The sequence below is a fragment of the Indicator indicator genome, chromosome 32, assembly GCF_027791375.1.
Source record: "Indicator indicator isolate 239-I01 chromosome 32, UM_Iind_1.1, whole genome shotgun sequence".
Classification (NCBI taxonomy): domain Eukaryota; kingdom Metazoa; phylum Chordata; class Aves; order Piciformes; family Indicatoridae; genus Indicator; species Indicator indicator.
Window position 1 is genome coordinate 847712 of NC_072041.1, and position 25413 is coordinate 873124.

Consider the following 25413-nt stretch of genomic DNA (forward strand, 5'->3'; position numbering starts at 1 on the left):
CTGTTGGACACCAAGACAAAGGTAGTGGAGGGAGGGCTGTGGCTGCTGGTGGGGCAGGCAGAGCTCAGCCCCCTCCAAGTGGGGACAGCCTGGCCTGTGAGGAGGGGAAGGTGCAGCTCTGGGGCCAGCCCTGGACCTTGAGGTGAGGCTGCAGCTCAGTCTTTGAGGGTCCAGGGCTTTGTGAAGGGCCTCCTGGCTCCTTCTCCAGCCTGGCCTTGATGGGAAGTGTTGCAGATGTCCCTTCTGGAGACCTCCAGCACCGAGGGGATGCAGAGAGGGGGTGCAGCAGTGGGAAGGTGCCAGGCAGCAGCGTTCCTGCCTGGCTGCCCTTGGGCTGCCCAGAGCCTCCACCAGCCCAAGAGTGAGGGGCCAGATCCAGCAGCTCCCTGCCCTCCCATCCCCCTCTGCTGCTGGGGGTGGCTCTGGGATGTCACCTTCAGACAGGCAGTGCAGGGAGGGGCAGAGGCAGCAGCCTCTGTGCCTGCTTTCTGCTGGGCTGCTTCTCCCAGTCTGAATCCACACAACTCACACCTGGGAAAATGGACCAGAAGCAGCAGACAGAAGTGGAAAGCCCTCGCTGGGCACCGAGTCCATCTCCTTGCTTCAGAGTCGGATCCCATTCACACCTCCCAGGCTCCTGCTCACTAAATCCCCTGAAGGAGCAGGGAGGAATGGTCCAGACCTCCAACTTCCCAGGAGGATTCACTGCTCTGCCCCCTCTGGAGGACACTGAGAGGAGGGGAAAAGCTGGAATTTCGGCTAGCTAAGGTTGGAGCCAGGATCTTCTGCATGGTCACAGGCTGGGACACGAAATGAACTCCTGTGACCCTCCGCAGCAGGCAGCAAGGAGTTTACAGCTCACAGGAAAATAAATCCTTTTTCTGCCCCCCGTGCAGGGGAGCCGGACACACAGACATGGAGACAGCAGGACTGACAGCTTCTGCTCTGCAGGGGCTGAAGGGAGCTGGGCTTTGTGGCAGTCCCCTGGAGAGCCCTGGTGTGGCTTTGCCTCAGTCCCTGGCACGTAAAGGGAACAGGTCCGGGCTGAGTCCTCCTGGCAGTGCCACAGACCTGGAGCTTTGGCCAGCAGGGAGGGCACAGGGTGGGGCAGCACCACCCAGGGTTGGTCTCACCAGGTGCTCTTCACACCACCTCTGTGGGCTGTGGGGACCCTCCAGCGTGAAGCACCAGGAGGAGCCTCCCCTCAGGCGGGTGGGCAGCAAACCCCCACCTGCCCTCACCCCCTCGGCTGCCTCTCTCGGCCCCAGCCATCGCAGTTTCCTCTCGGGGGGTGTGTGTGGGGGGCAGGCAGCTCCCGTGGGGCTCATGGCCAGGTGTCACCCGTGGCACACAGTCCCCCTCCGGACACCAAAGTCCCCCCGCTGGGGGCTGTGTGGAGCTTTCCCACGGGAGGCTTCGCTCCCGCTCCGGCTTCTCGCCGCGGCGTCCATGCTCAGTTGATCTCCCCCTCCGTGAACTCCTCCTTTATGGACTGCTTGCGGGACTTGCAGTCGGGCAGGTCGAAGCCGAAGTCTGCCCAGTCGTCGTGCGCGGCGCGGGCGGGGTTGGGGATGGTGATGGTGTGGCGCACTCGGAAGTGCACAGCCTCCATCACCCTCTGCCGCTGCAGCTCCCCGGGGGCGCCCAGCGCCACGCCGCTGCCCGCGGCGCTGCCCGACGAGCGCAGCAGCGGCTGAGCGCCGTACTCGTGGCTCTGCTTCAGCTCCTGCAAGCCTCTCCAGATGACCATCCGGTACTGCTCCGGGATCTTCAGTGCCCCGAGGTCCTGCCAGAACGACGCGCAGAGGGTCGGTAGCTGGAGGGGAGGCTGCCGGGGAGGCTTGGGGAGGAGGTGTTTAGAAGCGTGGGGGGAGTGGGGCGAGGGGCAACGGTTTGGAACTGGAGCAGGGGAGGTTTAGGTTGGGCATCAGGAGGAAGTTCTGCACAGTGAGGGTGGTGAGACACTGGGACAGGGCACCCAGGGGTGTGCTTGGGGCTCCATCCCTGGAGACATTCAACATCAGCTTTGATGTGGCCCTGGGCAGCCTGCTCCAGCTGGAGGTGTCCCTGCTGCCTGGAGGGGGCTTGGACAAGATACCCTTTGAGGGTTCTTTCCAACCTGGGACTCCCCTGGGCCACCAAGGCCATGGGTGGCTTCTTGGAGCAGTGAAGATCCCTGATGCTGATTGTGGGGATGCTTTGGGCTGGGGGTTTGAAGCCAGATGAGGTCAATAACCGCAGGACTGGGGGAGCTGCACCAGAAGGAGCACTGTGGTGATGGAGAGCTGCTGGAGATACTTGTTTCTGGCAAACAAGAGACTGGGGGAGCATTAACAAGGCAGGACAGCGAGGATGCAATTAGGAATGACAGAGGGGGACATAGCTGACCCACCTGGGGCCACCTCTGGCCACACCAAACACTGCCAGCTGGCAGATGGGCACGGGGTTAGTTCAGCAGAGGGTCTAAAGCCAGGCTCAGGTCCTGCAACTGGCCCCAGCTACCAAGAGAAAATCCTCCTGGCTCCAGCAGCTGCGCCACCAGAGCATGGTGACTCTGCCAGATCCATGACAGCCACCACACACTGCTGGGGACAAGGGCAGGAGCTGTGTCCCAGCCAGACACCAGCTCTGGGACTGCAGGGCTTCCTGTGGCCCCAGTGACTGAGCTGAGGGGCTCAGGACCATCAACAACTGAGCTGAAGGACTCAGGACAATCTGCCTGAGCTGCTGCTACATCTGCAAGCCCAGAAGGATTCATAAAGGGAAGGCTAAAGCCTGGGATCTGTGTGCTGTGGTGGGGTGGTACAGAGCTCCCTTCCCTTGTCCTTGCTGCTCAGGACAAGAGCTGCTGGAGACAGGTGGCAAAAAGAGATCTTCCCAAAGCATTTACCTCTATGGACAGGTTCTGCAGATGGTAAATGTTCTGTAACCCCTGGGAGGTGAAATAGTCGATGCAGTTGGGACACCCCAGTCCTGTCAAAAAACTGCAGAGAGATTGGGACAAGAAAGTGGCATTAACTCCTGACCAGTTAGAGCTGGCTCCTGGGCAGCCAGAGCTGACTCTCACCAGTCAGAGCTGACTCTCACCAGTCAGCTAACTTCTGACCGGAGCTCACTCTCACCAGTCAGAGCTAACTTCTGACCAGTCAGAGCTCACTCTCACCAGTCAGAGCTAACTCCTGACCAGTCAGAGCTAACTCTCACCAGTCAGAGCTAACTCCTGACTAGTCAGAGCTAATTCTCACCAGTCAGAGCTAATTCTCACCAGTCAGAGCTAACTCTCACTAGTCAGAGCTAACTCCTGACCAGTCAGAGCTAACTCCTGACCAGTCAGAGCTAACTCCTGACTAGTCAGAGCTAACTCTCACCAGTCAGAGCTAACTCTCACCAGTCAGAGCTAACTCCTGACTAGTCAGAGCTAACTCTCACTAGTCAGAGCTAACTCTCACTAGTCAGAGCTAATTCTCACCAGTCAGAGCTAACTCTCACTAGTCAGAGCTAACTCCTGACTAGTCAGAGCTAACTCTCACCAGTCAGAGCTAACTCTCACCAGTCAGAGCTAACTCCTGACTAGTCAGAGCTAATTCTCACCAGTCAGAGCTAACTCCTGGCCAGCCAGAGCTAACTCCTGACCAGCCAGAGCTAACTCCTGACCAGCCAGAGCTAACTCTCACTAGTCAGAGCTAACTCTCACCAGTCAGAGCTAACTCTCACCAGTCAGAGCTAACTCCTGACCAGCCAGAGCTAACTCTCACCAGTCAGAGCTAACTCCTGACCAGCCAGAGCTGTGCTCACACCAATGTCCAGGCACATTCAGCTCACCGAGGAGCCTGGGGGCTGTGGTGAGCTCCTGGCCATGGCAGCACCGAGGGGCTGAGGGCAGGAGGGAGCTTTGGGGTGCTCCCACTGCTCAGGCAGGGCTTGGCCTGTGGCTGGAGCCATCCCAAGGGTGACCTTGGTTGCCACTGCTGTCAAAGTGCAGCACTCCTCAGACCAGGTCTTTCTGCCTCCTGATCAGCAGAGGGTTCAGCTCGGGGACTCGCTCAGAGGCAGCTTGAGCTGCTGGGCAGGGAGATGGGCACCTGTCATGGTCTGGGTGGTGAGGCTGGACTGTCCCAGGGGCTGCAGCCATGCATCTCTCCTTTTACTGCACCTCCAGCCCCTCCCTGACCTCTCTGGGACAACTGCAGAAACCTCTGGGGGCTTTTGAAAGCATGAAAGCCTAGGCAGTGGCTGCAGAGCTGTGAATCCATCCCTGGTGGAAAGGAGCCACCTGGAGCCCTTTCCAGAGGTGGTGGGAAGGAAGGGGAAAGGGGAAGGACACAAAGCCACGTGCTGGGGGGGCATGCAGGGAAAGGCTCTTGCTGGGATGTGTTCAGTGCTTGGTGGAGCAGGGATGGATTAAGCTGACAGAGCCAGAGCACAGCTGGGGCTGTGGATCCTGAGCAGGGTGCTCTCTGTGATCTCTCAGCTGGGACCAGTGGCCAGGCAGCTCTGAAGGTTAGAGTGAGGGACAGCAGCCAGAGAGGTCAGAGGAGAAGACAGACAGAGCATGGACACCTTCCCTACCTGAGGAGGCTGGGGTCAGGGTTGTAGGGTGGAGGAGGGGTGCAGTGTGACCCCGAGACCATGGCCTGGGACGAGTGGCCCCCATTCATCTCCCCGTTGGGCTGCAGGGGGTGGCTGTTCAGCATCCCAGCTCCTAGGAACGCAACAGAGGGACCCACTGGACACCAGCCCAGTCATGGGCACCACCCACCCATGGGCTGCTGGGCAGGAGGGGCCCTGAGCCTGGGCTGCTGCCCACCCTGGGGAAGGACCTTACCCATGGGCCCCAGGCCGGGTGTAGAGCTGGAGCTGTGCTGTGCTGCCTGTCCCACCAGCTGGTTGACTGAGGGCAGCTTGTTGATCCCTCCAGGGTGCACCTTGCTCATGGGCGACAGGACAGGGCCATAGGAGGAAGGGGTCTGCAGCTGGCTCCTGCTCGGGGAGAGCAAGCAGGGGGCCAGGCTGCAGCAGCTGGGGTGCAGCTGCCCTGCCCCATCCCAGTGTTGCCCCTGGCCCAGCAGGTCTCTGCTGGTGAAGGGTCTAGAGCACAAGGGCTGTGAGGAGCAGCTGAGGGCACTGGGGTTCAGCCTGGGCAAAAGGAGGCTGAAGGGAGACCTTCTGGCTCTCTACAGCTCCCTGCAAGGAGGCTGGAGCCAGGTGTGGGTTGGGCTCTTCTCCCAAGGAACCAAAGACAGGACAAGAGGAAGTGGCCTCAAGCTGCACCAGGGGAGGTTTAGGTTGGACATGAGGAACAATTTCTCCCCCTTTAGAGCTGTCCAGGCCTGCTCAGGGTAGTGGTGGAGTCTCCATCCCTGGAGGTGTTTCAAAGCCATGGAGCTGTGGTGCTGAGGGCCATGGTTTGGTGATGCCCTAGCAGGGCTGGGGTCATGGCTGGACTGAATGAGCTGAAAGGTCTCTTCCAGCCAAAACCATTCTGTGCTTCTGTGAGCTGGGCACTGCACCAGTGCAGAGCATGCCACAGCAGAGCCCCTGTGCAGCCACACTGACTGCAGAGGCTGTCAGCCCTTGCTGTGACCTGCCCTGAGCCAGCTGAGCAGGCCCAGCCTGGAGCTGCCTGAGGTCCCCGCAGCCAGGGCTGTCCCTGCCCTGCTGGCACTCACTGTCTCTGCAGGAGCTGCTGCTGCTGCTGCCGGTAGGAGTCCACCAGCTGCTGTGGGACCAGCTCCACCAGCTCCAGGCTCTCTTTTATCTTCATGAGGATCTCGAAGTTCTCCCGGCCTCGCACCTGGGGGAGGGAACAAGCCCAGGGCTGCCCTTCGTGCCTGTGCCCCCTGGCTGCCACCTGCTTCCCACCCAGCCACACAAGGTGCAGCATCGCTGTGGCCAGGGACTGCTGGGGCCCAGGACCCCCCTGGACCCTCCCAGGTTCTCTTGCTCTGTTCTCCAGGTCTCTGCTCTGCCCCTGTGCCAGGAGGGGATGATGCCCAAACATCCCATCCCCAAGGTGCTTCTTGCAGAGGGCACAATGCCACTGGTATGCCAGGCCAAGGTGCCAGCCCTGCAGCTCAGCCACACTTACAGGCACATAGTACAGCTCCTCCTCGCCCTGCCGCCGCTTCTTCACCCCTGTGCCCAGCGCTGGCATCCCCTGGGGGCTCTGCTTGAAGGCTGCAAAGGACAGAGGGTGAGCCTTGGCACGGTGTCCTTGGTGGGCAGCACACAGCCAGGGGCACCTCAGCTCCATTCAACCTGGAGCCATGCAGCATGCAGGCTGCTCCCCGGGGGTCTGCCATGGCTGCTGGCCCTGTGCTAGTGACAACAACAAAGAACAAATCACCTGGGGGTGAGGGCACTGCCCAGAAGCTCTGTGCTCTGCAGGGAAAGGCAGCAGGGAAAGGCTGCTCAGGGGGCTTCAGATGTAGCTGGGCAGGGTCCCAGCGTGGTGCCTGGGTGTGGGGGTGAGGCTGGATGCAGGGCTCTGGGGGAAGGAGCTGGGGCAGAAGCAGCCACCGGGCTCTGAGCAGCAGTGGGGTGCAGGAGCTGGGGGTGCCCTGTGCCCCGTGCCCTGCCCAGGGACGCTCACCTCTCTTGCTGGCAGCACCGTTCTTGGCTGCGCTCTCGCTCAGTGCCTGCTGCTCCCGGAAATGGTCCTCATCCGCCTTGCGGTCCCGGCCCGGGCAGGCGCAGATCCTGCCCTCGAACGACCTCCTGCCCAGCACCTGCCCGCTGCCAGCACGGGGGGAGAGAGACCCCTGAGTACACCTCCTGATCCAGCTCAGAAGCCAGCCCAGCACCTCCTGCTCCAGCCCAGCACCTCTTGCTCCAGCCCAGCACCTCCTAGCCCAGCCCAGAAGCCAGCCCAGCGAGGTGCCCTCCACCCCCGACGTGAGTGGAGCTCAGGGAGCAGGGGCTGCCATGTCCCCATCTCCTGGCAGTGCTCCCTGCAGGGACCATCCCTTCCCGAGGGCACCTGCAGCGGGAGGGACCCAGTCCCTGCCCCACAGCCACTCACTCTCTGGTCTCCAGGGTGATGATGATGAGGATGGGCCTCCTGTTCATGCCTCCCACGCAGCTGCTGTTGCACATGAAGTTGTAGAGGATGGTGGTGAACTCGGTCCCCACCTGCCAGGGAGGGAGAGCAGGCACTGAGCAGAGGGTGACTTGGGGGGGGGCACAGGCTGGGACCCTCACCCAGGGAGAGAGGATGGCAGCATGGGACTCCCTGGCACAGGGCTGGCACCCTGGCAGGACAAGCTGGGGAGCAGCAGGGATGGTCCCAGCTGGGAAGAGGGCACTCTGTGAGAAGCAGGGGGGTCTGGGGTGCCCTGGGGCAGGACTGGCGGGAGTCTCCCTCTGCACCCTGCTCCCCAGGAAGGGAATGCTCTGGGATGCTTCCCAGGGCTGGGAGCTGCAGATGCTCAAATAGATGCCACCTGTGTGCCCAGTCGAGCTGTATGCACCCACCCTGTCCCCAGCAGGACCTGCTCAGCACCACAGGAGCCCAGCTGGATGAGGGGCAGGCTATGCCCCCTCTGAGCACCACAGGAGCCCAGCTGGATGCAGGATCTGGCCATGACCCCCCCCAGAGCCGCCAGGTACCTGCGGGGGCTCGTAGGGCACCATCACGCTCTGCCTGCCCGTCACAGGGTCATCCACGTACTGGGAGAGGTTGTTGCCTTCCACCCTGATGAGGTGGCTGGCAGGGGCAGCCTGGCCTGCAAGGCAAAAGCCTGGTGAGGGCAGGTGGCAGCCCCGGGGGCACCCGGGGGGCAGTGCCAGGGCCGGGCACTCACCGTCGTTGAAGTCGCGCCCAAGCTCGTGGTTGGGGCAGCGCTTGACCACCTCGGTGACGTGCTCTGCCTTCTTGTAGACTGGCATGGCCCGGATGAGGGTGCCCGGGGGGGGTGGGCTGGACACCTTGATCTGGATGGGGCAGGTCTTGGCGATCTGGCAGTAGAGCTTCTTCAGCAGCGGGGAGTACTGGGGGGAAGGGAGGGAGCTGGCTTGGCTGGAGGGGCAGGGAGGTGCTGGATTGCCCAGGCAGGCTGGGGGTGCCCCCTCCCTGGAGGTGCCCAAGGCCAGGCTGGATGAGGCCTTGAGCAAGCTGGGCAGGTGGGAGGTGTCCCTGCCCCTGGCAGGGAGGTTGGAACTGGATGAGCTTTGAGGTCCCTTCCAACCCAACCCATTCCATGCATCCATGAACCATCAAGCCCAACCATTAGCCCATGCCAAGAGACACCCACTGGGTGTCCCTGTGAACAGAAAGTGGTTCCTGGCCACTGAATACTCCTGGTGTGGGCACCACAGGGTGTTCCTGGCCACTCCTCCTGCAAGGACCATGGGTGAAAATCCCCCAGCCCAGAGGGAAGCTCCTGGGAGACACTGAGGATGCAAACAGCAGCATGCCATGCTGCCATGCCACCTGGGCAGCCCTGCCACCTGGGCAGCCCTGCCAGGGCCAGGCTGACCACAAGTGGCCATGCTGGCAGTGGGCACAGGACAGGAGGCTGCCCACCTCCAGGAGAGAGCTGTGGAAGGCTGAGCCTGGCCCTCACCTTCCCGCTCTGGCACGTCCCAGCTCCCAGGTGTGGGTAGAGCAGTTCCTGCCAGCCCAGCAGTGCCATCCTGTTTTCCACCTCCCAAGGAATGTGTTTGCTCCACGGGAGCCCACCCCTGCCGTGCAGAGCAGCCAGTCCCTGCATGGCAGGGCATGTTCCTGCTCACAGGATCTTATCTCATCCCCGCAGCACCGTGCCCGATGCCAACCGAATACCACCGAGGGGCTGCAGGCTTGTACTGAGCCAGCCCAGCACAGGTGGGCAGAGGCCAGCCAGGCTCCCACCACTCTGCTCTCCTGGTGTGTGGGCTCTGAGCTCTTGCTGCTCGAATCTGGGGGGCAGCAAGGACTGGATGGCATCAGGGGGCTGGCATGGATGGCTCAGCCCTGGCTCTCCACTGCCAGGAGCTCAGCTCGGTGCACCCATGCATGGAAGGGGGTTTGCAGGAGGGGTCTGTGCCCCCAGTGCCACTGCCCTTTCGTACCACCCCTGGACTGAGCATCTTCAGCCCATGCAGCTCCCACCTGGCCTGGATGGGCTTCTGCACCCCAGGAGCTGCTAACGATGCCAACGAGGTGAATCAGCTCCAGGTGGCACTTCAGGGGAGGCTCCAGGAAGATCTAAGGGGCAGAGGCTGCTGCCAGGCAAACTACAGCAGCTGTGGTGAGGCTGTGTGGGGCTTCTGGTCAAGCAGCAGCAGCTATGAGCCCCCGGGGAGCAAACCAGAGGGCTGCTGGGGCTGTGTCCCAGGGTCAGAGCCTCATCCTCAGGATTAGAGGTACTTGGCCTTGCCTGAGAGAGAGGGCACTCAGGAACACCTCCCTGGGATCCCCCACTGGCCACACCTTGGCTCTGGCCAGGTGAGCTCCCTGGGTGCCATCCTGCACCTCCAGCTGAACGCATGGGCCCTGCCTGGCACCCAGTCGCTGCCTGGCTGGCAGAGGAGGCTCTCGTGTGGCCGTGCCCCTGGTTTGGAGGAGACAGCCTGGCAAGAGAAGGGTTATTTGGAGGGGGGCAGGGGGCTCTTCCTTGCCAGGTGTTAAGATCCTGACGACTCCTGTCAAAGGAGCCTTTCATGTCGGCATTCCCGGGCAGCCCCCGACATGTCTGGGAAGGAGGGGAGCTGTGGCAGGGCCGGGGTGCTCGGTGGCAGGCTCCTGGGTGAGCTCTGCGCTCCTTTCCCCTGTTAGGACATGGAAGAAGTCTCTGTTAAAGAGCAGAGCCCTTGCCCGGGGGGGAGCGGCTGCTGCACGGCATGCCTGCCCCAGAGCCCCAGCGTGTCCCGGCAGCTCCAGCCTTGCCTTCAAAGGGCTGCCACAACAACAGACCAGCGCTGGGAGCAGCCTACCTGCTGCCAACCCTGGCCCAGGAGGGGCAGGGCTGTGCCCCTTGTGGCCTCACTGCCCTCCCAGCCGCCCTGGGGCCACCTCTGTGGTCCCTGCTGGGGCCAAGTGCTGCTGTCCCACAGCCTGTTCCTGGCCGAGGGGGGAAGTCGAGTTAGATCCTTGGGATGCCAGCAGGATCAACACCCACAGCTGGTTTTCAGCCAGGAGAAGTCACTTTTTTTCATGGAATCCTGGAATGGGTTGGGCTGGAAGGGACCTTCAAGATCATCCAGTGCCAACCCCCTGCCATGGGCAGGGACACCTCCACCAGCCCAGGTTGTTCACAGCCTCATCCAGCCTGGCCTTGGGCACCTCCAGGGAGGAGGCATCCACAGCCTCCCTGGGCAACCTGTTTCAGGGTCTCCCCACCCTCACTGGAGCAGGTTGCCCAGGGAGGTTGTGCAGGCAGTGGATGCTCTGTGCTGGGCACAGTGCAGTGCCCCTCTTGTGCCAAGCTGAGTGGTGCCACTGCTGCTGTACCCAAGGAAATGTTCTGCACAAGATCCACAATGACTCCTGGTGATCCACACAGCCCCAGCTATGAAGCAGCACTGAAACTGCATCAACTTCACCCAGGAGCTGCTCTGGAAGAGGTCACCACAGTGCCCAGAGCCTTCACGGGAAGGGAGAGCAGGGAGAGAGGGTTTCCCCCCAAGGATGCTGAGAGCCTGGCACAAAGAACAAGCTGGATGTTGGCTGTGGAAGGCCCTGCAGCAGAGTCCATCTCCCCCCAGCCCTCCCTGGGCAGCAGAACCGCTAGGAGGATGTGTCCCAACAGATTGGGAGCTGATAAAATCTTATTTATCGTCAGCTGTTGACACCGAGGCGTCTGGACTTGCCTGCTCCAGGAGGGCTGTAGCCAAGTTCTCCTTTCCCTCTTGAAGGAAATGATTTGCTCAACAATTACTTTTTCCACAAATCCTTTCCCCCCCGCACCCCCTCCTCCCATCCAACCTCCTCCTCTCCTACATTCCACTCTCCTCATTAGCTCTCCTCAAGACGTGTCCAGGACTGCAGTCAATGGATCCCAATAAAGCCACCAGGGCTGGCGAGGCAGAGAGAGAAGAAAAAGTGCTGCCTCCAGCTGCTAATTTCCTTCTGCTCCCCAGCAAGCAGCTGCAGAGCTGCATCCTGGGGCAGGTTTGGGCAAGATCTGAGTGGAGAGGTGATAATAATGTGTCTGTCATCTGCCTCAGACGTGCAGCATCTTGCAGACCGCAAATACCGTTAACCGCCTTGGCCCAATCTGTTACGACAGCTCCTGGCAGCTCTGCTCTCCCCAGCTCTGCAGCAGGCCTGGATTCTTTCTAATTTCTTTTTAATAACCATTTTTTTAATCACCAGCCTCTACAGCTCCTCACTGAGCTGGAGATTCCTCCCAAAGCCGCTTGGTTGCTCCTAGGGTTGGGTTTGTCCAGTGCGTGGCTGATGGCCAAGAGAAAAGCAGCCTCTGGGGCACACACAGCTGAGATGGGCATCAGGGATGCTGCCCTGGGGGTGGTTGTGGTGCCCCAAAGCCCTCCTGCCTGTGCTTGCAGCCCCTGCACCCTGGTGGTGGTGATGCCTTGGGGTGGTGCCTAGCTGTGCCCAGGGTGGGAGGGTCCCCAAGGTGCCTCTGCCCACCCTGGGTGGTTGTGATGTGCCACAGCCTTCCCTCCTGCTGGTGGTGCCTTGGGGTGGTGGCCAGTCGTGCCCAAGCTCCCCAGGGTGCTTGGCACAGTCCTTTGCCCATCCCAGCCACCAGCAGCTGCAGGGTCCACGAGCTGTGGGCCGCTGGTGATATCTCAGGGCCAGGGCTGCTCCTGCAGCAGACATAGCACCGAGGTGAGTGTGCTGCAGCCTGCATTCCTCTGCCTTCCTTACTGTGCCATTACTGCTAATTGAAACCCCTTGGTTCACCCCCAAAGGAGTCCTCTCCCTTCCTTCCCCTACCCCTAAACAGCTGCCAGCCAGGAGTGCAGCTGCTCGTAGCCAGGCTTGGCCAGCCCACACTGGCACATGCCAGGGCTCCTGTCCTCCAGGCACTCTGACTCCTCCTGTGTGTCTGGATGCTCAGGGCCCCTGACCAAGCTCCTTCTCTTCCTTCTTGCAAGCTGAAAATCCAGCAAGGAAGCTCCTTCGTGCTGCACTATTGACTGGACATGAGGAGGAAGCTGGGAGGGAAAGGAGGAAGAGGCTGAGCTGGGTCTTGGGCATCACTGCTGGGAATGGAATGCAGAAAGCAGAGCAACAAGACCTGGGTGTGGAGACCACCACCTCTCACTGCATCCCTCTGCTTTCCTACAGCCACTGCCTGGGGTGGGCACGGGCAGGGGGTTGCCAAGGGCACACCCAGCATCTACCTCCCTGCTGCTGGGCCCCTGGCAGAGCTCTCAGCCACACTGCTCCTGCTGTAGGATGCAGCCTCCCCTTGGCTGTAAACGCCTCTGGTCCCACTCCCAGAGGATGTGGCTGAGGTGGGGGAGTGCTGCTGGCTAACCCGAGGGTGCTGAAGCCACCTCCTGGGCTGGCTGCTGGGCCAGAGCATGGGCAGCACTTCCCCCTGAGCCCCTCCAGGAGGTGCCTCAGTCTCCACCTGCCCTTTGTGTTCCAGATCCCAAGGCAGAGCAGCTGGCCAGAGCAGCCTCATTGCCCTGGGCTCTCCCACTGCCCCAGCAATCCCAGTGGGACAGGTTTGCCTTCCCACTGGAGCAGCAGCTCCCACGAAGTCCTTCCCCGACCTGTGCATACCATGCACCCTGGAGATAGTGCAGCTGATAGTGGGATCGTGTTGGAACATCACACACCGAATTCCTTCCCTTTTTTTCCTTAATTCCATTGTGTCTGGAGCTCCTGGAGCCCACTCCACACCCTGCCAGAGCTGGAGGAAAGCCTCCAGTGGGCAGGCTTCAGTGGGCTCTGCAGCAGGCTCTGCTGAGGTTGCTTTCCACCCCCTGGCACACCACAACACCCAGCTCTGCCCTGCTCCTGGGGTGAGCACAAAGGTGTCTGTGGCACAGAGGCAGAGCTGTGCATGTCCCCTGCTCATCTCCAGGCCACTGTTGGGGGATAGCTACCTCCCTAAAGCATGGGGAGGTGCCAGGGAGGGTGTGTAGAAGGGGCTCCTCTTCCAGAGATGCTCCTGAAGGTTTTTCCCTCCTCTTTACAGCCACCTCTTCCCTATCCAGATTCAGACAGTGACCAGCAAGGGAGAACCCCCCTCAGCCACAGTTATTTCCTCATTCAGTTAGCATCAGACAAACCATTCTAGCTCCCCATGCTCCAGCTGCAAGGTCTCTGGAGCAACTGGAACCAGTTCAGTGTGGCAGTGTGCCACTGGCTGAGCTCAGTCTGCTGTGGGTCGCTGCTGGATGGTGTCCACCAGAGCAGGACCATCTCACCTTGGCTTCGAACCTCTCCAGCCTTCCCATCTCGGGCTCTTTGCTCCCTGGAGCAGCAGGTGTGACCCTGGACGTGGCTCAGCAGGATTAGCCCCCCCCCCAGACCGCTTAGCTCAGAGGTTTTCCATCTCTCCCCAGCTCAGGAGCTCCGTGTGAGCTTGGGCAGCTGCTCCACGCCGGGGGCTGCAGCCCCCACCCCGGGATGCCAAAGACCACATTAAAGCTTCCGCTGGCTCCGGCACCTGCATTTTGGGGGGGCGGGGGGAAGAGGCAGTGATCTGCTGCAGACCCGACCTGAGAACAATCCTCGTTATCCCCCCGTTACCAGCTGGCCGGCGCGGCCAGGGGCTGCGGTGAGAGCAGCGCCAGCAGCCTGCGGCTCCGGCGTGCCGGGGCAGCGCCGCGGAGCACGGAGCGCCGACGGCTCGCGGCACGCAGGCAGGCTGCTGGCGTGCCCTGTCTTGCAGTATCACAGCTCCTGGGCCTCCTCCAGCCCTGGCCAAGCAGCCTACCAGAGAGGGGGCTTCCAACCTACTGGGAAAAAACCTTATTTGCAGCATCTGGCCTTGGCTCTCTGCTGGTGAGATTCGTGGCGGCTTGGAAGGGACCTTAAAGATCATCCAGTTCCAACCTCCCTTCCATGGGCAGGGACACCTCCCACCAGCCCAGGCTGCTCAATGGCCTCATCCAGCCTGGCCTTGAACACCTCCAGGGAGGGAGCAGCCACAGCCTCCCTGGGCAACCTGTTCCAGATGCCCATGAAAAATGCAGAGGTTGGACCAGATGATCCTTGGGGTCCCTTCCAAGCTGGCATGCAGTGATTCTGTGAGTCTGTGGTGGCACACTGCAGCCCAGTGTGGGCACTTGGGTTCTGAGCTTGTGGCAAGGTGCTCAGAGCCCAACCTGGGAGTTGGAGTCATGGAATCATAGAATTGTTTGGGTTGGAAAAGCCCTCTAGGGTCATAGAGTCCAATCATAACCCAACACCACCGTGGCCATCAAACCATGTCCCCAGGTGCCAGGGTCACACATTTCTTGAACACCTCCTGGGATGTCACCCATCCCTCTGCAGGGACAGACTGGGTTCTGGTAAGATGAGCCCCAACCCCTTGTCCCAGGTCTTTACCTCTTCTCCATTCACCCATTTCCTAGAGGCAGAAATTCTGCACTTGGAGGTGATGACGCTCTGGTTGCACCAAGACCTCTGTGGCTCACCCTGCATGGAGCCAGCCCTGCCTGCTTGCAGCACAGCTTTATCTCTCCAGAGATATGCAGGCTCCTCATTTGAATCCATTAGGAGTTGGAGAATCCACCACATTCCTTGGGAAATTGTTCCTATGGGTTAATTATCCTCGCCCTTCAAAAACTTCCACCTTGGTTCCAGTCTGAATTTGCCTGGCTTCAGCTTCCAAGCTTTGGAGCTCATTAGGGTGTTTCTATGAGATTAAAGAGCTGACTGCTATCAGAAACCATCTCCTGTGCAAGCAAGCCACCCTCCCTTTGCTCCTGGAGACCTCTCATGCAGAACCTCACTCTGCTATCCCCCTAGAAGGCATCTGTTCAAACCTTTCATCTTCCTTGGATCTCCCTCCCAAGCCTTTGCTGTTTTGCCACAGAAGGTTTGAGGTGTGGACAGGAGAGCAGTGAGTTCAGGGATCCCTTGCTCCCCTGGCCAGGTCATGGTCTCCCTGCAGAGCAAGGCAGCCCACCCTGCAGACAGCTTATCTGCAAATGGTGCTTGGCTACGTGGGAACCTCTTTTCCTAAGCATGGGAAAAGGGCCAACACCATGGGAGAAGGGATAACACTGTGGAAGAAGGGACGACACTGTGGGAGAAGGGATAACCCTGTGGGAGAAGGGATAACCCTGTGGTTTTCCTCCCAGAGGAGCAGTCCTACAGCTCCAGGGGTCCACAGGGCTGCACTCTTCCTCCAAGCACAGCTTGTGCCTGCTCAAAGAGCAATGTCAGATCATTTGACAGGACAACTGGCACTGAACTGTTTGGTTTGGCATTGCCTGAGTGCCAGCTGTCAGCTCCTCCTTGGCCAGCTCTCTGTGATCCAACCCCAGACTGCAGGATGCCTCTGGAGCTGCTGGTCCAGCAGAGCCTTACCTGAGGGCTGAGGGCTCCCCACTGCCCCAAATGGCTCCACCAGATTCCTGGTCAGTGCCTGCCACGGTCCTGGCCTAATACATTTGCTGTGGTTAACCTTAAAGCACTGACAAGCTGTGAGGCTTCCCAGCTGCAGGTGAAGCAGGAGATGCCTTCTACTGCTGCTACCTTCCAAGTGCTGAATCAAACCTTGCAGTGTCCTTCAGCACACCCAGGTGAGGACACTGAGGTGCCCTTGGCTGGACCACCTCTGAGCTGTCAGCTGTCACTGTCCCCAGTCCTGCTGACCTCACCTTTACCTTTCCTTCCCAAGCACCTGCATTTCCCACCAGCTTTCCTGGTCTGCCTCGTTGGCTTCTTCATCCAGATTCCCACATCCACATCCCCATGCTGCGTGGGGATCATTGTCCACTGACTGAGCCCCAAACTGGGGGTTCCTGATTCCTGTCCCCACTGAACCAGGGCAGACCCTCAGCTGTGGCAGTGGCAGCGGCAGCAGCTCCATCTCCCAGCACAAAACATGCAGCTGCGTGGCTGTGACAGCCACCAGCCAGGAGGAGATGGAGCCAGGCTGGCTGCCACTGCAGCAGAACTGCTCCTCGAGTGGCAGTGCCACAGCCAGGCAAGCTGCACCCAGGTCAGTGCTCTGCAGAGCTTGGTACTTGGACTGAAACATCCTCCATGCTCACCCTTCTCTGTTCTCCACGAGGCTCAGCTTCAGCACAGTGAAACCAGGGCTGGAGGGATGCACAATCCCCCCAGCAGCATGGCTCAGAGGTCCACACACCCTCTGCCAGGTATCCAAGCTGGTTCAAGCTGTTGCCTTCTCCACTCTGGACCATTTCCCAGGAGCCTCCTTTGCAGCCTCAGCTCCCAATCTTGGCTAGAGCATCTCCTCCAGGTGCTGGCATGGCCCATGCCATGTTCATTGGGCATCTCTCGTGTCCAGCTGCTCCTCCAAGGCTAGGAGGGCTCCTACAGCATCCATGTGGCACTGGCTGCTCAACCTTGACACCACTGGGCGTAAGCAATCCTGGCCTGGTCAGCACAGCTCCTGGTGGGACACGACAGCTACAGGGGCATGAGGTGGTGCTGGGACAGTCTGGGCTGGTCCAAGCCCCACAGCAGCTCTGCTCATCAGTGAAGATCTGATGATAGGACACAGGAAAGCTGCTCCACTGCCCAAGCCAGGGGTTGGGCTGCATTCAGGCATCAGCTCATTGCTGGTCTGCCCACTCCACATGCCCACGAGAGAGACCTGGCCACAGCCTGTCCCATTCCACCACAATGCTGCTGTGCCATGGTCCACAGCAAGTGGAGCAGCATACATCAGCCACAGCCCAGGCTCTGCCTGCACCAAAGCATCCTTAGGTGCTCTCTGTCACTCTCTTGGCAGTGGAACCACCAGCTTCCAAAAATCCAAGTCATTGTCACCCCTCAGGCTGATCCATCTCTCCTGCTGCTCTGCCTGCTCCGTGCTGCTGTCAAACTCCAGTCCTGGAGGAAATCTAATTACTCCCTCCTCACGTTGCTTGTCTGGTCCCAACCTTTCTGCTCTGCTAGTGTTTCCCTGAAGAGAAAACCTGCCTGGCTCCAGCGTGCTGCTGAGCAGCTCTCCCAGGTGCTCCAGGAGGAACCCGTGGCAAAAATACTCCAACACCAACCACAAGTGGCACTTGCTCTTAAAAACAGAGACAGTGCCGTGCTCAGCCAGGAGCCAGGCTGTGAACCGAGGCCCTCGTGTCACTTCTCTTGTCCCACCCTTTCTGCTCTGCTAATGTTTTCCCGACCCGCCTGGCTCCAGCTCTCCCGGGAGGAGCCGCTGCAGAAATACTCCGAGGCCACCACAAACAGAGAGTGCCGCGCTCCGCCGGGAGCCAGGCTGCGACCCGGGGACCTTTTTTCACAAAAGCCGAAGCAGCCCTCGCATGCCCTGCCCCGCTGCTGGCTCCCTGAGCTGCAGAGGACTCCTGTGCCGGGCTGCAGACGCAGGGGCAGACCGCTGGGGACCAAAGCTGCGTCTCCAGGCTGCTGGGGCCGGCGCGGTGCCGTGCAGCCACCCCGCTGAGCCTTGCTACCTCCTCTGGTACTTTGCTGTGAGTTCCAGGGACTCGGTGACCCTTCTGATGGAGCTGAGAAAGGATCCTAAGTGACTGGCAAGAACTTAGGGTGAAGATGAGAAAAGCCCCAGCCCAGGTCTCTCAGCCACTGCCAGCAGTCACTGGGAAGCTGCTGGGCAGCACCACGGCACCAGGCACCTCCCCAGGACATTTCTCCAGCCTTCTGATTTCTGGGGACATTTACCCCCAGTTTAGGAATTGCTGTGAGAGGGGTTACATTCCAACCACTCTGCTCTAGCAGCAAAGCCCTGACAAGCAAGCTTTTCCCCCTACACGTTTTGCTCTCCAGGACCACCTGGAAAAGTCCCCAGCAGGTCCCCACGAGTTCCCTCTGCATCCCACAGCACAGCACCATCGAGGTGCTCACAGGCAGACAGCTGAACCTAGGCAGCATAAGCAGCAGCAGCAAGCATCTCCGGAGGGAAGGCAAGAAGAAGGTGCAACTTACTGTCCAGGTGGCCGACTTGGCGGTGCTGGATTGCTGGAAGGTGACCTCGAAGTGGTGGGGCCCGGGGTAGTCGGTGTTGGAGGGGATGACCGGGGCCGGGGACATGGCGTCGAAGGTAGAGCTGGGCTGAGAGTAGGGCGAATGCGTGGGGACATTGGAGGTGTGCTCGGAGCTGTAGGGGCTGGTGGAGGCTGCTCTGCTGCCGATGCTCTGATCCATGCTGCTGTTTAGCAAATTGAACTGGGACTGGAGGAAGGGAAAAGGGGAGGAGGGAAAAAAGAAAACACCAGCCAGTTTAGAGACATGGAAACCTCAGCCACGCTTCTGCGGGGCTCCAGGTGTCCTGTTACAGCCTCCTTAAAGGGCCAGCATGCGGGAACAACAGCCGGGAGAGCGGGTCTGGGTCTCTCGGGGTGCTGAGCAGGTCACCGCTTGCGCCCGGGATGAGCTCCCTGCGCTGGGAGCAGTCCCTGCGCTGCGCTCCGCAGCCGGCGCCGCGCTGCCGTCCCTGCACTTCCAGCTCGCACAGCTCTTCCCCTGGGACCGGCAGGGATTTCCCAGGCTTTGCTCAGGTGTGGGACATGTCCCATTGCGGGATGGGGAGTGACAGTCCCTAAGCCCAGGGTTCTGCTCAGCGGCGGCCCTGACAGTGGAGGAGGGCTTGGGGAAGCTGCCCTGGCACAAAATGCCAGCGTGAGGTGGCCACCAGCCCTCTGTCACCACCTTACTGAACATCCAACCCTCTCTCCAGCCATCTCCATTCACTCCCCCTGCTTCTGGAAGTGTTTCCCCAAGGAGAGCCAGCTCTGAATGGTGGTTTGTGGAATTCATTTCCCAGCCTGGCTGGGTGCTGTCAGCAGCCTGAGCTGGTGCAGAGCTAATTTGGGGAAACCTCAAACCTCCAAAGCATGGGGCTGGGGTGCAGCATGCTGCAGGATGGTCACAGAGCAAAGGGACCTCTGGACATGGTGCTGGCTCTGATTCCAGACATGGAATCAAATCCAGGCATGGACCAAATCCTGGCTTTTCACACTATTTTTGCTCATTCTGAGCAATTCCTGCCAGGCACTTCCAGTGAGAGATGGCAGCTCTTCTACCTGCAGGCACAGCCTGGGCAAAGTGACCTTCTCAAAAGCCACAGGCTTAATCTTTCATCTCAAAAACAGACCAACCCCCTCCATTTTTTTTTCCACACTAGAGAAATAAACCAACATTAACCTCCCAGAGATCCCAGCCATGACTGTTTCCAACGCAACTCTTTCTCCAAGGAAATGGGTTGGGATTTACCCCAGGATCTGCCATCCCTGGCTGCTCAAGGGTTGTTCTCCTGCCTTTTGCAAGCCAGCAGCACCCTGCCCGTCCCAGGGGTGGATGCTGCTGGTGGCTTGGCACTGATGACCACATAGTGGCTGTTTCATGGTCACTCAGCACCCTGCTCAGTGCAGAATGAGGTCCATACCCACCTGCCCTCCCTGCTTCACCCAGCCCCAGCCTCCCCCATGCCTCTGTGGGGACCTTCCCTCTGGCCACCAGCACCAGCTGGGAACCCAGGAGCTGCTGGAAGGTGACTGTGGGAGAGGAGCAGGCTCAGCCATCTGCCTGCTCCTCGGGAGGGCTGCAAGGCTCACGGCTCAGGAATCAGAGACATGTTTTGACTTGGGATCCCAACCTCACCCAAATGATCTCCAATGCTTTAGAGGCAATCACCCTTCTCCAGGGAAGTTCTCCTGTTGCCTGCATCTCTCACAAGGTCGTTGGAGCCTGTGACTAACTGGAGGAATGCTGAACAAGACCTGGCTTGCTTTTACACATACAGCCCTTTTCTCCCCTAAAATACGTGCACAAACCCCTTATTTCTTCTCCCTGCTCTATAAATAGCCCAGGCAAAGACAACCCACCCCTGGCCAGGCTTTCCACAGTCCCAGGCTTCACCTGCAGGAAAAAGCTTCCGCAAAATGGGTGCATGCAAAACCCTTGGCAGGCTGGGGAACTGCCCAGCTGCTGGGGGGCCTGCAGGGTGGCAGGTGGCAGTGGCACAGTCGCCTTTGGGAAGCCAAGCTCAGGGATTGACCAGGAGAGCACTGAGGAGAAGGGAGATTGCTGCTTGTCAGGGCTGATTTGCAGTGCAAGACTGTGACACCTGAGCTCTTTTGCTCTCCTGAGACAAGAGAAGGTCCCTGGGAAACAGGACCCAGCCATGTGCCTGATTTAGGAATGAATGAGGAGTAAAGGTTTGAGGAGCAACCCAGGTGGTCTGCAGAGTGACCCTGCACACCTCCCTGTGCACCCAGGAAAGAGGCTGCAGCCAGAGCAGCCAGCAGCAGCTGCCCCTGCTGGGAGCCAGGAACCTGGGGGCTGCAGCTGCTGTGCTGGTCGTGCCCCTTGGAAGGGACCAGACAAAAGGCTCCACAAACATCATCCCCAGGTGACTGTGTGACTTCAGAGCCAGGGTGAGAGCAGCTGAACCCTGTGCTTGGAAAGCAGGGAAATTGGGACTGACCCACAGTGAAGAGCATCCCAACCCCTGCATGGAGAGAGTCTTCCCTTGGGAAAACCAACAGCCTCTTCCCACAGGAAGATCTGAGATGCAAGGATGGGCTGTGAGCTGGGCTGGCCACCCCGAGCTGGGATCTCCTGCAGCACAGAGCCAACAGGCAGCACCCTGAGTGCTGGAGCTTTGCAAATCCACTGGCAGAGAAACCCCAACCAGGGCCAGGGGGAAAAATATTTCTTGAAACTGACCAAATTTTGGAATCATTCCCTCCAGGGAGAAAGGGAAGGGTTGGGTGTTTGTGGGGTGTGTGTCAACAAAGCCAGCACAGCTCCTGTGTGTGTCTGCAGCCAGCCCTCTGGCCATCCCCACTTGTATTTGGCCACACACTGAGGCAAATATCCACAACCAGAGCAGCCACAACCTCCCAGGGGACAGCTCTGCACTCCCCAACGGACCCAGCACATCCCTGCTTTGTCCCAACACACCTGAGAACACCAGGAATGGGGTAAATTCTGGTTGGGAAGCGCAGCACTGCACCTTTCCACCTCCACAGCATCCAGAGAATCACAGAATGGTTTGGACTGGAAAAGCCCTCTGAGGTCCACTGTGTCCAGCCACTGCCCCAGCACCACCATGGCCAGCAAACCATGCTCCAGAGTGCAACATCCATGCCTGTATCCAATATTTCCAAGTGCCACAGAGCAGTCCCAACCCCTTTCTGACCAACAAAACAATCCCTGAAGACAGGACTGCCAAGGAATCACCTGCAGCACAGACTCCATTCCATCTGCTCTACCCTCCCAGGGAATTTAAATCCAGGAAGGAAAACCTGCCTAGGGCTGCAGGCACAGGCTGAGAGCTTGGCTGAGGAGCTCCCCAGTGGACAGCAAACTGGTGCTGGTGATGCCCAGAAGGATGCTCTGGCTGACAGCCCTCCCTCAGGTGCCTGGCACCCCTGTGCTCCAGAGGCTTCAGCCACCCCTTGGGCTCTGCAAGCAGCAGAGAAAGCAAAGCAAGAGAGAAACAGAGACCGAGGCTGCAGCACCCATGGCTCATGGATGGGGCTGGAGCAGCCGTGGGGTGGGGAAAGGCTGCACCATGTCAAACCCCTGGCACAGTCTGGACAGCAGCAGGCAGGAAGGCTCAGCTGGCAGAGGAGAGCCCAGAGCCAGCTGGTGCCCAGCAGCAGAGGAGGGGTGCACAGGGAAGCCCATGGGAGCATGGCACCTACCGTGGGGTACTGCTGCATCGGGTCACTGATGTACAGCATCTTAGGCGTCTCGGGGGCCACGGCGCGCTGGGGAGGGTCCCACCACGGGAGGCATGGGGTCAGGGTGGCAGCAGGGTCGGGGTGGACAGGGAGGGCAGGTGGCAGGAGGAGGCAGCGGTGCCAGGGATGCTGTGCCAGGTGCCCGTCCGCCGCCCGCCGCTGCCTCCTTTGCTTTTTGCATCTCCCCGAGTTCTGTCAACTGCATCCAACAACAAATCGGGGCCCACCCCCTCTGTCCCTCATGACCATTCAGCTCAGCTCAGGGCAGGCCCCAGCTTGCCCAGTGATGGACTGGGCGATACCAACCATCCCCACTGCAGGGAGAGCAGGGGTCCAGCCAAGGCACAGCCTGCTCCGAGCTGCCCTGGGCCGGGAGCACCTCTGGCCAGCAGCCCCCAGCAGGGACTCCAAGACAGCTCCACAGCTGGCAGAGCTGGAGCTGTCCCTGTCTGGAGGGAGAGATGGGGATCTGTGTGGATGGATGGATGGATGGATGGATGGATGGATGGAGGGATGGATGGAGGGATGGATGGACGGACGTAGAGATACAGAGAGGTAGGGACAGACAAGAAGAGATAGGGAGAGATAAGGAGAGATGGATGGGGAGGGATAAGGAGAGATAGGGATAGATAAGGAGAGATAGAGAGAGATAGGGATAGATAAGGAGAGATAGGGATAGATAAGGAGAGACAGGGATACAGATAAGTCAGTGGACAGATATGGACAGATGGGTGTCAAGATGGAGATATAGGGATAGACAGGGATAGATAGGGATAGACAGGGATAGATAGGGAATGATAGGGATTGATAGGGTTACTAGCTGGAGAGGTATCTTGAGGGACAAATGTGGCTAGATGTCTAGATGAATAGCTATGGATAGGTGTGGATGGATATGGAGAGATAGGGATAGATGATGAGGATGGATAGGGATAGACAGGGGGAGATGGCTGGAGAGGGATCTCAGTGCACACAGAGGGATAGGTGTCTAGAAGGATGGATGTGGAGAGGTGAGGGTACATGGATCTCTAGAAGGATAGATAAGGAGAGATGGATCTCAAGGGTCTTCTCCAACCTGAGTGGATCTGTGATGGATGGATGGATGGATGGATGGACAGACAGACAAGTGTCTGCAGTGACCAGGCAGGTTCTCTTCCAGCTGGAGGCAGGTGGGGAATGCTGTTTCCCTCAGCCAGAGCCCTCTGGAAGGCTGCAGGCTGGAGCAGCCCAGAGTGCTGTGGTGGGACTAGGCTGCAGCCCAGGTCTTGCCTCTCTGGCAGACTCTGTGCCTTTGCCGTGGGTTTGGTGCTGGCAGCTGGCAGGAGTTGCCTGTGGCTCACAGCGCCATGGGGGCAGTGCCAGCATTTCCCACGGGATCATTATCCCAACCCAGGCCCAGGAGCTGGCTCTGCCCTGCCTGTGCACAGCACCCGGGGCTGTGCAGGGCTCAGCTTCAGGCACAAGAAAGGTGACAGCAAAGCTCAGCGAGGGGCAGCTCCCCAATTAGCACCTGAGCCCTCTGCCAGCCTCCTGCCCGCAGACAACAGCCGGGAAGGGAGGGAAAGGAAGGAAAAGAGAGGGAAAAGGCGGCTGGGGGAGGGGCTGCAAGATGGTGTGGAGGGAAACGGCAGCGTTCCGGAGGGAGAGGCTGGAGCTGCAGCTACTGGAGAGGTGCTGCAGGGAGGATGCCCTGCTCTGGGCAGGGAACATGCACAAGTGGCCTGCATGTGTCACCTGCTGGCTGTGCTTTGGTTAGGGGTGGAAGCACAGCAGCTTGGCTGGGGCCTTGGGCAGCCTGGGCTGGTGGGAAGTGTCCCTGCCCATGACAGGGGCTTGGACCTGGATGAACTTTAAGGTCCCTTCCAACCCAAACCCTTCGAGGATGAAGGCACAGAGCCTCAGGGACTGTGGAAGGAGCAGAGCTGGACCCTGTGAGTGCAAAGGATCCTTCCAGCAGCTCCAGCAGCTTACAAACAGCTTTTACTCCCCAGGGTGTCTGTACAGAGCAGGTTCTCCTCTCCTCCTGTGCAGGAACTGGAGCTTGCCAGAGCCTCTGCTGCTGTGTGCAGCAGGGTGACCTGTGGGTGTCAGTCACAGGCTGCCCTGGGTGGGAAGGGACCTTCCAAGCTCATCTGGTCCAGCTCCAACCCACTGCAATGAGCAGGAACATTTTTGTCTGGAGCAGCCCCATCCAGCCTGACCTGCAGTGGTTCCAGGGATGGGACATCTCCCACATCCCTGGGCAACCTGGGCCAGGGTCTCACCACCTTCAGCCTACAAAATGTCTTCCCCCTCCCTCTTCTGAGCTGCAGAGCTGTCTGAGCACACTCACCATGACTGAGTCGTTCATGCTCCTCATCTGGAAGACATCCATGGTCACCTCTGTGCGGTTGGAGACCTCATTGCTGCCTGGGGGGTTGGATGCAGGCAGGTCAAAGTAGGTGCTGTCTGGCTCCCTGTGGGAAAGGGGACAGCACAGTCATCCTGCCAGCACCACCAGCAGCTCCCCATCCCCTTCAACCCTGACCCCTTCCCAGCATCTCCCTCTGCCTTCATTGCCAGCTGGCAGAGCAGGCTCTGCTCAGGCAAACAGAGATGGGAAGCTTGGGATCCACCTAGCTGCTCTGGGCTGTCACCTTGGGATGACTTCAGGTGAGAGGAAGCAAGAGGATGAACTGAAGCAAGGTCCTTCTCCCTGCTTGCTTACAGGCTCAAAGGCCAGAGGGCTGCTGGAAGATGTTTAAGTGAAGACATCCTCCTAGGCTTGGGGCCAGCATCCCCTGCCACAGCCCAGCTGAAGGTCCCAGCAGAAAGGTCCCAGCAGAAAGGTCCCAGAAACAGCATCCAGTAGCTGGGAGCAAGGTTTGTGTGGCTCTGCATGCCCAGAGCCACCAGGGCAATGGGATCTGGCCCAAGAGATGGGCTGAGCAGAGAGGTCAGAGGCTGGCAGCAGAATTCCCAGTGTGGAAAAGGAATAGGTGAAAACTGGAAGGTGCAGAAGAAGGCTGTGCCCCTTTGGGCCACAGTGGTGATGAGCTGGCAGGGCCAAGGCCACCTCAGAAGGACCAATCCCCACTTACAGAGTGCTCCAGAGGTGCTCAAATGTTGTGCCTTCATCAGCTGGAGATGCCTGAGACATCTTCACAGAGGGGGAGTCTGACAGAGGGTAGATCACCCTGGGGACAAAGAGAAAAAGCAAGGTCACAACTGCCAGAGGCCACTTCACCAAAGTGCCCAGCCAAGGGCAGGAGCTTTCCACCTCAGTCCTGGTGCCACAGCAGGGACCAGAGCCCCAAAGGGCCCTTTGTGGGGGTGCTGTGCAGGGGGGGCACCCAACTCAGCCTGCTCCAGAGGCTGCTGCACCAAAAGAAAGCTGGCACAGGGCAGGGCTGGGAGCACCTTCCCTGCAGACCACAGAACCCCAGCAGGCTTCCCTGCAGGGATGGCACTGCTGGTGATGGTCCTGGAGCAGCAGGGCATGGGGATGCCAGCCCATTCCTGCTGGGCACCCATCCCAGGGCTCCCATTCTAGATGTCCATGAGGTGCTGCTGTGTGCCCAGCAGCCCTGCAAGCCGAGCAGCAGCAGCAGCAGCAGCAGCAGCAGCAGCAGCAGCAGCAGCAGCAGCACATTTCACGGA

The 25413-nt window shown here is 59.7% G+C and overlaps 1 protein-coding gene across 5 annotated transcripts; it reads right to left on the minus strand.

Moving 5' to 3' along the window:
* Nucleotides 1-1453: 1453 nt before the first annotated feature.
* TP73 (tumor protein p73) lies at nt 1454-24943 on the minus strand. Of its 5 annotated transcripts, none has more exons than XM_054395044.1 (13): nt 24855-24943; nt 24107-24230; nt 18014-18259; nt 7803-7989; nt 7609-7724; nt 7022-7131; nt 6593-6735; nt 6089-6177; nt 5670-5794; nt 4826-4980; nt 4570-4702; nt 2891-2984; nt 1454-1786 (listed from the first exon to the last, which is right to left on the minus strand). In XM_054395044.1, exons 1-13 carry the CDS (start codon nt 24911-24913, stop codon nt 1454-1456), a joined length of 1914 nt encoding a protein of 637 aa, XP_054251019.1. In that variant the 5' UTR covers nt 24914-24943. The 5 variants fall into 5 exon arrangements, with proteins under 5 accessions (XP_054251019.1, XP_054251017.1, XP_054251018.1 ...); XM_054395042.1 differs by having other exon boundaries at nt 24113-24230; nt 24855-24913; XM_054395043.1 differs by lacking the exons at nt 24107-24230; nt 24855-24943 and adding an exon at nt 21739-21777.
* Between the last annotated feature and the right edge of the window lie 470 nt (nt 24944-25413).

Coding starts and splice junctions, on each gene's coding strand:
- TP73 (XM_054395044.1), bottom strand. CDS start 24,913: ATGTCTCAGGCATCTCCAGCTGATGAAGGCACAACATTTGAGCACCTC. Junction 6,178..6,592: donor CGGTGCTGCCAGCAAGAGAG/GTGAGCGTCCCT, acceptor TGTCCTTTGCAG/CCTTCAAGCAGAGCCCCCAG. Junction 2,985..4,569: donor CCTGACCCCAGCCTCCTCAG/GTAGGGAAGGTG, acceptor ATCTCTCTGCAG/TTTTTTGACAGGACTGGGGT.